The sequence below is a fragment of the Giraffa tippelskirchi genome, chromosome 9, assembly GCF_054371585.1.
Source record: "Giraffa tippelskirchi isolate mGirTip1 chromosome 9, T2T-mGirTip1v1.2.pri, whole genome shotgun sequence".
Taxonomy (NCBI): domain Eukaryota; kingdom Metazoa; phylum Chordata; class Mammalia; order Artiodactyla; family Giraffidae; genus Giraffa; species Giraffa tippelskirchi.
This window is the reverse complement of record NC_137283.1, coordinates 58,618,074-58,633,180: the sequence shown is the minus strand read 5'-3', so window position 1 is coordinate 58,633,180 and position 15,107 is coordinate 58,618,074. Positions and strand designations below refer to the sequence as shown.

The window sequence follows — 15,107 nt, the reverse complement described above, 5'->3', positions numbered from 1 at the left end:
GTTTAAGAGTTTAGGATTAACTATACACACTAATATCTAACAAATTAATAATCAAATAGGACTTGCTGAATAGAACAGGGAACTCTACTGAACAGACTGTAATCATCCATACGAGGAAAAAAATGGAAAAAGAATAGATACGCTTCTGTGTAAAATCAAATTAAGTTCCTGTACCGCTAAAACTAACAAAACAATGGAAATCAACTTGACTCCAAGAAAAAATAAAAATTAAATTACCTGAAATCCATCTAGGGAACCCCAGACAGTGGTGACCCTATGGATTAGATATGTGATATGCTGTGACATTAATATGACACCACCAAAGGTTTTCACTCAGCAGAACACAGAGCAGCAACCCATTCAAAGGTGCCTGATGTCATGTGAATGTCCCAAGATGAAGAGAAGAAAAAGGACCACAGGTTAATCAGGGCTACACCCTCAATTCAGATGTTGGGAATCTCCGAGGGGCAAAAGCGGGCACAGGGTCTCCAGGTACGGGATCTGGACCCACGTGGATGGCGTGAGACCCACACAATCCCCAGCCCCTGCATCTGGGGTCGCATGATTCTTGGTTAGGACACCAGGTCTCTGCTGGTTGGGCCCCTAGGGTGGAAACGAGTGGGTTCCTGGAACCTCCTGGGATGGTAGAAAGAAGCATAGGGTCTCCTCTCCCCACACTTGTCCCAGGGAAGTCCTCCTCTCCCGCCCTTCAGTTCTGTCCGATACTGTTTTTACAGCTGTCACGATAACGTTGAACACACTACCTTGGTTCCAGCAGGCTCGGTCCTTCGTTTTCCCACTGAGGTGTTGAGAAAACACACCAGGCGTGGGGCTAGGAGAGGAGGGGCAGGTCTGGTCTCTGCTGAAGTGCAGGGACGGCCGACCAGAAGGCGATCACAGGAGCAACCTCACCTGCTGCCCGTTGGGTTTTTGCCTCATCCCGGTACCCTGGACAGAGAAGGCAATGGCACCCCACTCCAGTACTCTTGCCTGGAAAATCCCATGGACGAGGGAGCCTGATAGGCTGCAGTCCATGGGGTCGCTGAGAGTTGGACACGCCTGAGCGACTTCACTTCCACTTCACTTTTCACTTTCATGCATTGGAGAAAATAATGGCAACCCACTCCAGTATTCTTGCCTGGAGAATCCCAAGGATGGAGGAGCCTGGTAGGCTGCCATCTATGGGGTCACACAGAGTCGGACACGACTAAAGCGACTTAGCAGCAGCAGTAGCAGTACCCTGGAATCAATTTACCAGGTGAACCTGCCTTCCTACTCAAACTGAATGCGCTGGAAAAATGGGACTAATTACCAGGTAGCCCACCTGAGGTGTCTCCATGAGCCCCAGGGCAGGTGAACCTGGCAGGAGGAAAGGCTAAGAGCCCTACTGCAGCCCTGACCCCTGGGAGGGCCATGGAACCGCACTCAGAGGAGGGCACGTTACCCAGAGAAGCCCACCTCAGCTCCAGACCCCAGGCCTCTGAGCACTGATATTCAGACAGAGGCACAGAGTTTTCCAGGACGAAGGACAGGCCCAGTCTGCACCCAGGTCTGATTTGCCCTCATCTCCTGACTCGCCTGTGCACTTGGTTTATTGCCACCAGATTAAAACTAGTTACATGAATAGTGGTTAGCTTTGTTCTCTTTGTTTGAAATTGTTTCTCTCTCCTAGGATGCTCTTATAAATGCCACTATCTGTATCACTTATTTTGTCTATAAGGTTGTCTCTTGCATTTTCCACTGTGTAACCATCTTCCATGTATACAGATATTTATATGTCTATGTATATAAATATCTATGCCTATATGTATCTATAATAGATATTTATGTCTATATGTGCATAGATATTCATATGTCTATGTATATAGATATTTATGTTTCTGTGTATCTAGGTATTTATATATCTATATATCTATGCATATAGACATTTATATATCTATGTACCTAGACATTTATATCACTATCAATCTGGACATTTATATATCTATGTACCTAAACATTTATAATTATGTACACTTATGTATACACAAATAGATGTTTTACCAGTGTAACAGGGCCTGGCGAAAAGGAAACACTCCTACAAAAAGAGTCAGACATGACTTGGCGACTGAACAACAACAACAAAATAGAAAATAAACTTGGTTCACCTGCCACCAACAACACATAGTATGTCAGTGTTACTACAATATAAAATAAAGGTTCATTTTAAAAAAGAATGCTCAGGGGGACTTCCCTGCAGTTCAGTGGTTAAGATTCTGTGCTTCCAATGCAGAGGGCGAAGTTTCCATCCTTGGGCAGGGAACTAAAGATCCCACAAGCCGCGTGGCATGGCCAATAAATAAATAAAATTATTAAAATAAATAAATAAGAATGTTCAGGAAGAACACACCAGCTTTTGGGTGTTTCTTCAGGTACAGTTCAGTTCAGTTCAGTCGCTCAGTCGTGTCTGACTCTTTGCAACCCCATGAATCGCAGCACACCAGGCCTCCCTGTCCATCAACAACTCCCGGAGTTTACCCAAACCCATGTCCATCGAGTCGGTGATGCCATCCAACCATCTCATCCTCTGTCGACCCCTTCTCCTCCTGCCCTCAATCCTTCCCAGCATTAGGGTCTTTTCCAATGAGTCAACTTTTTGCATGAGGTGGCCAAAGTATTGGAGTTTCAGCTTCAACATCAATCCTTTCGATGAATACCCAGGACTGATATCCTTTAGGATGGACTGGTTGGGTCTCCTTGCAGTCCAAGGGACTCTCAAGAGTCTTCTCCAACACCACAGTTCAAAGGCATCAATTCTTCGGCGCTCAGCTTTCTTCACCGTCCAACTCTCACATCCATACATGACCACTGGAAAAACCATAGCCTTGACTAGATGGACGCTTGTTGGCAGAGTAATGTCTCTGCTTTTAAATATGCTATCTAGGTTGGTCATAACCTTCCTTCCAAAGAGTAAGCATCTTTTAATTTCATGGCTGCAATCACCATCAGCAGTGATTCTGGAGCCCAAAAAAATAAAGTCTGACACTGTTTCCACTGTTTCCCCATCTATTTCCCATGAAGTGATGGGACCAGATGCCATGATCTTAGTTTTCTGAATGTCGAGATTTAAGGCAACTCTTTCACTCTCCTCTTTCACTTCCATCAAGAGGCTCTTTAGTTCTTCTTCACTTTCTGCCATAAGGGTGGTGTCATCTGCATGTCTGAGGTTATTGATATTTCTCCCGGCAATCTTGATTCCAGCTTGTGTTTCTTCCAGCCCAGCGTTTCTCATTATGTACTCTGCATATAAGTTAAATAAGCAGGGTGACAATATACAGCCTTGACGTGACCAGTTCTAACTGTTGCTTCCTGACCTGCATACAGGTTTCTCAAGAGACAGGTCAGATGGTCTGGTATTCCCATCTCTTTCAGAATTTTCCACAGTTGATACCCCTTGTCCAAGAAAAGGAGCAATGGCTGCACTTCTCTTCGTGAAGAGATATCCCACGTCCAAGGTAATAGAAACCCAAGTAAGATGGTAGGTGTTGTGAGAGGGCATCAGAGGGCAGACACACTGAAACTATAATCACAGAAAACTAGCTAATCTGTTCACACAGACCACAGCCTTGTCTATCTCAATGAAACTAAGCCATGCCGTGTGGGGCCACCCAAGACAGATGGGTCATGGCGGAGAGTTCTGACAGAATGTGGTCCACTGGAGAAGGGCATGGCAAACCACTTCAGTATTCTTGCCTTGAGAATCCCATGAACAGTATGAAAAGGCAAAAAGATAGGACACTGAAAGATGAACTCCCCAGGTCGGTAGGTGCCCAATATGCTACTGGAGATCAATGGAGAAATAACTCCAGAAAGAATGATGGGATGGAGCCAAAGCAAAAACAATACCCAGCTGTGGATGTGACTGGTGATAGAAGCAAAGTCCGATGCTGTAAAGAGCAATATTGCATAGGAACCTGGAATGTCAGGTCCATGAATCAAGGCAAATTGGAAGTGGTCAAACAGGGGATGGCAAGAGTGAACGTCGACATTCTAGGAATCAGCGAACGAAGATGGACTGAATGGGTGAACTTAACTCAGATGACCATTATATCTACTACTGTGGGCAGGACTCCCTCAGAAGAAATGGAGTAGCCATCATGATCAACAAAAGAGTCCGAAATGCAGTACTTGGATGCAATCTCAAAAATGACAGAATGATCTCTGTTTGTTTTCAAGGCAAACCATTCAATATCACGGTAATCCAAGTCTATGCCCCGACCAGTAACGCTGAAGAAGCTGAACTTAAACAGTTCTATGAAGACCTACAAGACCTTTTAGAACTAACACCCAAAAAAGATGTCCTTTTCATTATGGGGGACTGGAATGCAAAAGTAGGAAGTCAGGAAACACCTGGCATAACAGGCAAATTTGGCCTTGGAGTACAGAATGAAGCAGGGCAAAGGCTAATAGAGTTTTGCCAAGAGAACGCACTGGTCATAGCAAACACCCTCTTCCAACAACACAAGAGAAGACTCTACACATGGACATCACCAGATGGTCAACACCGAAATCAGATTGATTATATTCTTTGCAGCCAAAGATGGAGAAGCTCTATACAGTCAGCAAAAAACAAGACCGGGAGCTGACTGTGGCTCCGATCATGAACTGCTTATTGCCAAATTCAGACTTAAGTTGAAGAAAGTAGGGAAAACCACTAGACCATTCAGGTATGACCTAAATCAAATCCCTTATGATTATACAGTGGAAGTGACAAATAGATTTAAGGGATTAGATCTGATAGACAGAGTGCCTGATGAACTATGGACAGAGGTTCATGACACTGTACAGGAGACAGGAATCAAGACCATCCCCATGGAAAAGAAATGCAAAAAAGCAAAATGGCTGTCTGAGGAGGCCTTACAAATAGCTAGGAAAAGAAGAGAAGCAAAAAGCAAAGAAGAAAAGGAAAGATATTCCCATCTGAATGCAGAGTCCCGAAGAATAGCAAGGAGAGATAAGAAAGCCTTCCTCAGTGGTCAATGAAAAGAAATAGAGGAAAACAACAGAATGGGGAAGACTAGAGATCTCTTCAAGAAAATTAGAGATGCCAAGGGGACATTTCAGGCAAAGATGGGCTCAATAAAGGACAGAAATGGTATGGACCTAACAGAAGCAGAAGATATTAAGAAGAGGTGGCAAGAATACACAGAAGAACTACACAAAAAAGATCTTCACGACCCAGATATTCACGATGGTGTGATCACTCACCTAGAGCCAGACATCCTGGAATGTGAAGTCAAGTGGGCCTTAGAAAGCATCACTACGAACAAAGCTAGTGGAGGTGATGGAATTCCAGTTGAGCTATTTCAAATCCTCAAAGATGATGCTGTGAAAGTGCTGCACTCGATATGCCAGCAAATTTGGAAAACTCAGCAGTGGCTACAGGACTGGAAAAGGTCAGTTTTCATTTCAATCCCAAAGAAAGGCAATGCCAAAGAATGCTCAAACTACCACACAATTGCACTCATCTCACACGCTAGTAAAGAAATGGTCAAAATTCTCCAAGCCAGGCTTCAGCAATATGTGAACCGTGAACTTCCAGATGTTCAAGCTGGTTTTATAGAAGGCAGAGGAACCAGAGATCAAATTGCCAATATCCGCTGGATCATCGAAAAAGCAAGAGAGTTCCAGAAAAACATCTATTTCTGCTTTATTGACTATGCCAAAGACTTTAACTGTGTGGATCAGAATAAACTGTGGAAAATTCTTCAGGTACATTCCGTATTAAATTACAGTTCCGAGTTAAAACTCGAAAGCTTTCATTTCCAGGATAATCACAACTGGGCACGACAGAACCCTGCCACCTTGTGGCCATTCCCTGCAATAGCAACCTTAAGAGTTGTGCTTATGAGTACCTCTTTGTTGTTCAGTGCCCAAGTCGTGACCCACACTCTGTGACCCCATGGACTGCAGCACACCAGGCCTCACCATCCCTCACGATCTCCCGGAGTTTGCTCAAACTCATGTCCATTGAGTCGGTGATGCCATCCACACAATCTCGTCCTCTGTCGCTCCCTTCTCCTCTTCCCTTTACCACACCTCACCCCACGGTGGACACAGGGCTGACCCATCACATCACCCCATGGTTGAATGGGGGCTGACCCCACACCTCACCCCTGGTGGGGCTGACCTAACACCTCACACCACAGTGGACCAGGGGCTGACCCCACACTTCACCCCACAGTGGAGCTTGGGCTGACCCCACACCTCACCCCTGGTGGGGCTGACCTAACACCTCACACCACAGTGGACCAGAGGCTGACCCCACACCTCACCCCACAGTGGATTTGGGGCTGACAACACACCTCACCCCATGGTGGAGTTGGAGTGGCCCCAAACCTCAGCCCATGGTGGAGTTGGGCAGACCCCACGCTTCACGCTCTGGTGGATTTGGGCTGACCCCACACCTCACCCTGCATGTTGAGCTGACCTCACACCTCCACTCAGTTCCACCTAGATGATCCTCTATATCCCTCAGGTAGAAAAATGGATGAACATCACAATTAGTCTCAGAGAGCCTGAGTCTGAGCCTACATCTCACCTCAAGTGTAACACTGCTTGTTCCCACACTTGAGTTCCTTGGCGGCTAGGAGTCATCCTACAACCCATCAGTGTTGGGTGGAGCTGAAGAAGATCCCAGGGTGGATCTAGGCAGGATCACACACATCACCTCGGTTTACACTGGAGTTTTTACCTATCACCTCAGGTTAACATGCAGTTAATCTCCCATCTCACTTTGTGCAGACCTGTAATTGATCCCACCCCAGTCACCGCAGGATGTCTGTCTCAGCAGCTGACTGACAGGAAATCCAAATGGGCTCATCCCTTATCATTGTTGTTCAGTCACTAAGTCGTGTCTGACTCTCTGCGACCCCATGGACTGCAGCGCACCAGGCTTCCCTGTCCTTCACTATCTCAGAGTTTGCTCAAACTCATGTCCATTCAGTCGGTGATGCCATCCAACCATCTCTTCCTCATCCCTTATCATTTGTTGGTTTAAGTGACAAATGAGGGGAGACTGACGTTTTGTTACCGTGTCTGCCTCCCGAGACAGGCCTGGAGGTACCCGAGCTACACAGCTTTTATTTAAGGCGAGTCTGAAGGCACAGCATGGGGGGCGAGGGGCGAGGGCCGGGGGGCCAGTGTTGGCATGCAGGCTCCGCCTCTGCTCCCCACGCCTCCGACTCTGCTTCTGTTCAGCCAGCAGGAGCCCTGCGTGCTATGTGAAGAAAAACAGCTGCTCCTCCTTGTCCTTGTCCATCAGCTCGTGCTTGGACTGCTCCTTGGTCTTCTGGGCAGGTGGCCGGGACCGGCACACTAGCCTCCTGCCCCGCTGCAGGGAGAGGACGCCGTGAGCCTGCACCTTGGCCTCACTGCACCCGGGCTGAGGCCTGGATACCTGCCCTGAGTGTACAGGAGCTCAGGGCCCAGGACCAGCCCAGCCTCTCCGGTCACTGAGGTCATGTGTGGTCTGCGGGTGGCCCAGGGCCTCCGAGAGAGCCGGGCTAGGGGAATCTATCTGGCCTGCATGCCGGGGTGCTGGCCCTGGGTGAGTGGGGGTGGGGGAGGAAGGAGGCACCTGGAAACTCGGGAGACACCAGGCTGAGGGGACATCTCTCCCACTACGAGGATCAGGAGAGACCCCGCGGTCCTCGGGCCAGGGTCAGGATCAGGACTCTTTAGGGACCACAAGTCCAGCAGGCCGGTGGCTACTCTGGCCCGTATGCTGCAGGTGGGGGATGCAGTGGCTGGGGGACCCTCAGTGAGTGAGGGGTGATGGCCTTGGCCTGGGGTCTGGCTGGAATGTAGGTGGAACCCCGGGGGGGCACTGAGTTGTGGGCACCAGTGCTCCTGGAGAGGGTTGGGAGGGCTCCCGGAAGAAGCAGGTCCTCAGGGGCAGGTTGGCGGGTGGGGGCAGGCCTGAGAATGGGGACCCTGGCTCCACCCTGACGTTGCCCTGGTGACCCATCTCCCTCCAGGACCCCAGCAAGTGCGTCTGCAAAAGTGGGCGAGCCTGGAGGGGCTGCAGCCAGGAGCCCTCCCAGCCACGCCCCCTCGATGCCACCACGCCTCCTCGGTGGCCACGCTTACCTTCTTCTTGACCTCGGCCTGGGCCCGAGCCTGTGCGCGCAGCAGTCGCTCCTCCTGAAGCTGTTTCTGCAGCTTCGCCTTCTCTTCCCGGAGTCTGGGTGCAGGAAGGGCGAGGTTAATGACCAGAGGCCCGGCGAAGGCCACCAGCTCATCCCCACGCAGCCTCAGGCCTTGGCGCCGCTCTGCCCCACCTCCCTGCTGGGTCAGGGCCTGGCTCTGGCCCTGGTTGCTTGCGGGGGGCCTGGCTTGGGGCTCATCTCCCCCTGGAGGCCCAGGTTCCTGGCTTCCCCTCCGTGGTCACTGACGAATCTCCACCCTTGAAGGCCCAGGCCCCAGCCAGGTCAGTAGTCCCAAGTCCTCCTGTCTGTACTTGAGGCCACCAAACCTTTGTCCAGTGCCTGCCTGAGCAGGGTCTGGGGACCCAGAGGGAGAGCCCTTGTGTGTGGGAAAGACATGGTTGATCGCAGATGGCCGTGCCTCAGGACTCTGCTAGGACCAAATGACCCAGGTGACCAGGAACTGGCCTGCACCCCACCGGGCCCCTGGGGCACACCCTTTGCTGATTCCCCTTCAGCGGCTCTCAGGCTGGCTCTTTCCCTCCCCAAGCTTGGGCAGGACAGCTCTTTGCCCACTCAGTCCAGCCCAGAAAGTGCCTCTCGCTGTCCCTTCTCCTTGGCGGTGGGGTGCGGGAGGTGGGGGGTCGCCCGTCACTTTGCTCCCGGGGTCCCTAAGGCCGCCACATGCCTCTCCCAATGGAGGGACCTTCCCCACTGGGCTGAGCCTGCGGCCCCATTTGAACCCCAGACGCCCCTTCCCAACAGGGAGCCCCAGAGTGTGCCCCTGTCCTCAGGGCCAGCCCAGAGCTGGCAGAGGTGTGCAGGGCACCCCCACGCACCGGAGGCGCCTCTCCTTCTCCTTGGCCTTCTCGGCCTGCTCGATGCGGGCCGCGGGCACACGCTCCAGGTTCTCAAGCAGCTCGTCCAGCTGGTGCTCGATGGTGGCCAGCATCTGCACGGTGCCCAGGCTGGACTCCTGCTGGCCACCCACGCAATGCCGGTAGACGTCCAGTACCTTGCAGTTCAGACTCTCCAGCAGCTTGTCCTGTGAGGCGGGCAGGCCTCCCTCCAGCAGGGCCGTGCAGGCCCGGGCTACCCCCACGCCTTGGCTGGCTGACCTCCCGGGGCTCTGCTGAGCCGGCAGGGGGTGCTCGGGAAGTCAGGGGCTGGGGGCACAGAGCTGGACACACAGGCTTCCCTTGGGCAGAGGGCCATGCCCTGGGCCTCTGTGGTCAGGCAGATCCCAGGTCCCAGCGCCTACTGGGGCTCCTGCCTGGGCCCAGGGTACCCACTGAGGCCCCATGACCTACTCTGCCCCTGTGCTGACCTCAACTCCTCCCGGGACCACATTCTGTGACCTGCTTCCTGTAGTCCTGGGCTAGACAACCTCCCCTCTTTCAGCCTGTTCTGATGTTCAGAAGACACGACACCCCTGTCCCCTGGGGTGGCCAAGAGGGTGGGGGGAGGGGCAGGGGGCACAGGGCACAGCTGGCACCCAGTGGTCTGGGGGCATCCGGGTACTTGGCCCAGTGCCCAGCAGGCAGGAGGCCCTCAAGAGCAATCGAATGAACTAGGAAGCTGGGTGCAGGCCCCGGACCCCTGGGCATGCGACCAGGAGGGGTGACACACACACCCCTGGCCTCTGTGCTCTCAGAGTCCTCTCACCCTCCCGGCCTGGCTGGGGACGTGCCTGCCTGCCTCCTTGCAGGGTCACTTCCAGACACACTGAAGGAAGGAGGGACGGAGGAGGGGTGTTGGGGAGCTGCCCAACCATGGGGCGTGAACACATGCTGGCTGCGATATGGGGCCAAAGGCCTTGTCCAGCGGTGCCCGTGGGTCAAGCCCAGAGCCTGGTGAGTGGCAAGGACCACGGCAGCCCCAGAGAACCACATGCCTCTGGGCTGGCTCTCCCACGGTCTGGGCCCTGGCCCCTCTGGCAGGGATGACTCCACCTTCCACTGGGGCTATGGCCACGTCCCCACCGCTGCCATCCGCCCATCTGGGGGCCCTACCTCCTGATCACCCTTGAACTCGCCAAAATGGAAGACACGGGCTTTGAGCTCCAGCTCCGCGGCCATCTCCTCCTCCTTGGCGATGGACACCATCAGCGTGGTGACCCACTGCTTCAGCTGGTTCACCTCCCGGTCCCTGAGGGGCATCAGCACCTCTGAGCCTGCTGGCCCTGCCGCAGGCTGAGGGCTGAGAGCCCCAGGCTCAGAGGCCTGGGGAGACGCAGGGGAAACCTAACATATTTAACAATCCACACTAGAAAAAAAAAAAAGGAAAACCAAAACCTGCTTTATTGAGGTATATAATTCACCATAAAATTCTTTCAAAATATTCAATATTTTTCATGGCCATCATCATGATCTAATTTCAGACACTGTCATTAGCTGGAGACAAGCCCCCAGTCACTCTCATCACACCCCCCACTCTGTCTTTCCTGGACGTAAACACGGAGCCACATGACATCTGTCCCTTTGTGTCTGGCTATTTCACCCAGCACTGTGTTTTCAGGTCTGTCTGTCCTGTAATGTGTCCGGTCAGAGCCTCATTTCTTCTTATGACCACTGTAGTCCACCGTGTGGGAGACCAGGCTTTGCCACAGTCATTCATCAGTGGATATTAGGCAGTTTCTACCTTTAATCTCTTGGGAATAATGCTGCTGTGGATGTTCACAGGACAGGGTTTTGCGAGCTCAAGTTTTTAATCCTCTTAGGGGCTTCCCTTGTGGCTCAGCTGGTAAAGAATCTGCCTGCAATGCGGGATATATCTGGGCTCGATCCCTGGGTTGGGAAGATCCCCTGGAGAAGGGAAAGGCTACCCACTCCAATATTCTGGCCTGGAGAATTCCACGGACTGTACAGTCCGTGGGGTCACAAAGAGTCGGACACGACTGAGTGACTTTCACTAGGAATAGGATTGCAACAATCACCTTTCATATGAAATACATAAAATTTTTTTAAGTTTTTCACGTTCATGGCAGACATGCATTGTCTGCCGGGGTTTCTGGAGCTGGAAGCCTGGCTCTTATAGTTGGCATGGGTCTGGCCAGCGTGGGCTGCAGCATGCCAGTCCTGACCAGAGTGAGCAGGACACTTGTCACTCAGCCAGCTGTGTCTTTGGGGTCTAGAGGTGCCCCTTTCCCTATGGTGGTTCTGAGGCACCGCCCAATGGTGATTAGAGCTACTGGCATTTTCCTGTCTAGGCAGAGTGCCATGAAAGCTGCTGCTCTGCCCTCTGTCACATGCACGGGTACCAGGGTGCAGGCCTCCGCCCCCTGGCAGCCCTCCAAGCTGCAGCCCCATGCCTGTGGGGCTGAGGCCAGGAGCCTGAGTGCAAGGGGCGCAGAGCTGGTCCGGCCAGCCCTCCCAGGCTTTCAGAGGTAGGTGGCCAGGGTGGCCACCTGCAGCTCACACACACTCTCCCTCCAGGCCTGGGCCCTTATGGGCGGCAAGGTTACCCAGGATAAGAACAGAGGCCAGACCTCCCCTCAAACCTGAGCGTCCACTGCAGAGTCAGCGGTACATCTAGCTGTACATGAGTCCAGCCTGTTCCTTAGAGCTTCCTCTACATCCAGTGCCTGGACACAAGAGTAACCCTGAAGCCAAAACCCCTTTTACATGGACCAGATGTGTGGGGGGGGTAATTTTATTCTTCTATTTCTTTCCCAGGTATTTGGGATAAAAAGATGCCTTTTCCCCACTGTGTGTCTGCTCAGTCATATCCAACTCTTTGCGACCCCATGGACTGTAGCCTGCAAGGCTGCTCTGTCCATGAGATTCTCCAGGCAAAAATACTGGAGTGGGTAGCTGTTCCCTTCTCCAATGGGGTCTTCCCGTCTCAGGCATCGAACCCAAGTCTGTTGTATCTCCTGCACTGGCAGGAAACACAGTCTTTCCTGAGAGCTCATGTTTCGGCATTATTCTGGAGACTCTTGGCAGGAAATTATCCAAGGCAGGATGTCGATCAACAGGACACGAGCATGCAAGCGATTAAAGCCATGGGCTGGCTCCACCTCAGGGCCTTTGCACGTGCTTCCCTCTTCCCCCAAGATCTCCCCGTGGCGTCCCATCACTCGGGAAGTGTGTGGCTAAAAGGACACCTTCCCCTGGGAGCCTCCCCTACCCTCTCCCATCTGCCGCCGGCCTCCACTTCAACCTCCTCCTCATAGCACTCTTTACTTTACTCCTAGCATGTGTTACTACCCACAAGGCAAATCTGCGTGCCTCTAAGTCAGCTCCCCTGGGCTGCCAGCTCATGGGGCAGGGTTTCCCTTATGCATGAAGGGCCCAGACCCTGGCCTGATCCAGAATGGGTGCTTACTCAACGTTCAGGAGTAAAGAGGTGATCCCCTGCTCCCAGCTGGCCTCACCTCGAGCCGGACCCTGCCCAAATGGGCTCTGTGGGGCTTGGTGTCAACAATAAAACTGACAGCTCTTTCTGTTCCAGAAAACTTACTCTGAGCCAATGCTGGGCGGAAAACACTACATGACGAAGGCTGGAGAGTCAAGTAGCTTGGATCATATTACTATTATTAAATAACAAATAACAACGCTAATCATTATAATCATTAGTAAAATAAATGCATGCATGCTCAGTTGCGTCTGACTCTACGACCCCATGGGCTGTAGTCCATGGGATTCTCCAGGTAAGAATACTGGAGTGGGTTACCATTTCCTCCTCCAGGGGATCTTCCCAACCCAGAGATCGAACCCGCAGCTCCTGCATTGCAGGCAGATTCTTTACTTTGAGCCAGTAAAATAATCATTACAAAACCACCTTGGGGGGTGTCTGTGGAGCTGCCCCTTCTGGCTGCAGGCTGCTCCAGGGCAGGGAGAGGTCAGCCCCTCGTGGCTCCACCCGCCTGACCCACTCGGAACCCCAGCCCCATGCCCAAGAGGACACAGCCTCTCCCCAGAGCCAGCAGGGTCAGCACCATGGACAGGGTAGGATGGGCTGCCCAGCGACGAAGCCCTCCCTGAGACCTACATGCGGGTCTGGGTGTTCTTCAGGGTGAAGCTCAGCTCCTCCAGGGCCTCCTCCATCTCCTGGGTGTTCTGGACCAGGGACAGGTTCTGCTCCTCCAGCTTCGTGAAGATGTCGAGGAGCTGCTGCGGATCCGTGAAATATAGCTCCATCTCCTGCGAGCAGAGCCAGGTGAGGCCCCCGGAGAGCGGGCCCGGCCCCCACAGCCCTGCTGGGAGCAGGCACCCACCTCTCCATCATCGCTGTCGAGGTCGTCCTGCACAGGGAGGGCGGAGCTGGACCTGTGGGGACACGGGGTCCAGGCCTGGGGCACCTCCCCAATCAGCCCTCGTCCTGTCCTCTGTCCCCCAAGTGGCCGAGGCCGTGGCTCCAGCCTCCTCTCAGCCCCCAGCGGTCACACCGCACCTGGTCAGTCCCTCTCACTCTAGTTAGCATAAAGCGTAGCTCCCACCTTGAGGCCGCCAGCCCCAGCAGCTCCTTCCTGCGATTCAGAAGCCAACCCAATCTCAGACCCACGGCTTCCGCTGCAAGGCCCCTCCCTGGTCCCCGCTCTCTCCCTCACACCTGGGCCTTCCTTGCCCCGCTCCAGCCTTGGCATGTGTCATTGCTGGCCCCTCTCACAGTTGCTGTGACACTCACGCCACATGTCAGGGACCTTGCTGAACACGCACAGCCCAGCGGCCACAGGGAAGGCTGTGAGGGCTGCAAGCACTGCATGGGGCCCTGGCCGACCTCAGTCCTGCTTCCGTCACCCCTCCCAAACTGCACCCTGTGCGGACACGCAGGCTCTGCCACCCCCAGACCTGGTGAGGCCGGCTTGCAGCTGGGGGAGGCTGGGCCAAGACCTCAGAGATTCCAGCCCAGCCTTCCTGAAGTGCAGAGCTGCCATTACAGGGCCCTGCCAACAGCTAGCATGCTCTCCAGGCCTGTGCCTCACCCTGTATGCACACTGATTTTATTGTGTAGTCACTGAGTCCTGTTTGACTCTTTGCGAGTCCATGGACTACAGCCCACCAGGCTCCTCTGTCCATGGGATTTCTCAGGCAAGAATACTGGAGTGGGTTGCCATTTCCTCCTCCAAGGGATCTTCCCAAACCAGGAACTGAACCTGCATTGTCTGCATTGGCGGGCAGATTTACCGTCTGAGCCACCAGGGAAGCCCCATGCACACAGATGCCATTGAATCTGCACATGAGAAACGTGCCGTTCAGAAAGCCAGTCACCTGCCCAAGGTCACTCTTGGCCTGGAAGGTGCCCTTCTGAGACTCTTCCTTGCAAGAGGACACAGCATGGGTCCAGGTTGGACTTTAGCTGCGACTCGCCCTCCCGGTCAAGTGCCTTGTGCAGCCCGCAACCTGCCCAAATGTGCACAGTGACTGTGGTCACAGGGCCGGCAGGCGGAGGCCCCAGACCTCTGCTTCCAGGGACCATCCCTGCTGCCGGGAGCTCCAGGACCGAGGGCTCCTCACAAGAGGAGGCACACACATCCAACCCCAGAGCTGGACACCACAGCCTGGCCCGGAGGGGTTATGGGGACCAGAGCTAACCTCTGCACGTGCCTGGCATGTGCGCTTGGACCACAAAATCAGAGAAAAAGGTACCACAAGGCCCAAGTCTGATCATGTCGGTGCCCTGCTGAAACTTCCCAGCCTCTGCAGCCCCGGACCCCAGTGCGGGGACTCGAGGCAGAGCCAGGGTGCAGCCCTGCCTGGCAGCCAGGCACCCCTGTCCCTCTGCACCACGTGGGCAGCCCACCTGGAGAGGCTGGGGTGCACAGTGACTGCACTGGAGGAGCAGGGGGCCCCGGAGGTGGCGGTGGGGCAGGAGTAACCTGTGGTCAGTCGTCACAGCGTGTGGGAGGGAGGGCGGGGGTGTCAGGGAATCGCAGGAAGAGATTCAGCACAGGTCCCAGGGCGGCTCGGTGGTCCCTGA

General features: G+C 53.6%; 1 protein-coding gene across 5 annotated transcripts in view; it reads right to left on the bottom strand.

Annotated features, from left to right (window-relative positions):
* Positions 1-7,063: 7,063 nt before the first annotated feature.
* Positions 7,064-15,107, bottom strand: part of CFAP100 (cilia and flagella associated protein 100) — a 23,620-nt gene continuing 15,576 nt past the window's right edge. For all 5 annotated transcript variants that reach the window (XM_081526669.1, XM_081526670.1, XM_081526672.1 and 2 more), the window contains 6 exons: positions 13,405-13,456; positions 13,179-13,330; positions 10,199-10,334; positions 9,026-9,231; positions 8,131-8,224; positions 7,064-7,372 (listed from right to left, as the gene is read on the bottom strand). In XM_081526669.1, coding sequence (XP_081382795.1) covers positions 7,259-7,372; positions 8,131-8,224; positions 9,026-9,231; positions 10,199-10,334; positions 13,179-13,330; positions 13,405-13,456 — 754 coding nt within the window. In that variant the 3' untranslated portion in view covers positions 7,064-7,258. The remainder of the gene's footprint in view (positions 7,373-8,130; positions 8,225-9,025; positions 9,232-10,198; positions 10,335-13,178; positions 13,331-13,404; positions 13,457-15,107) is intronic.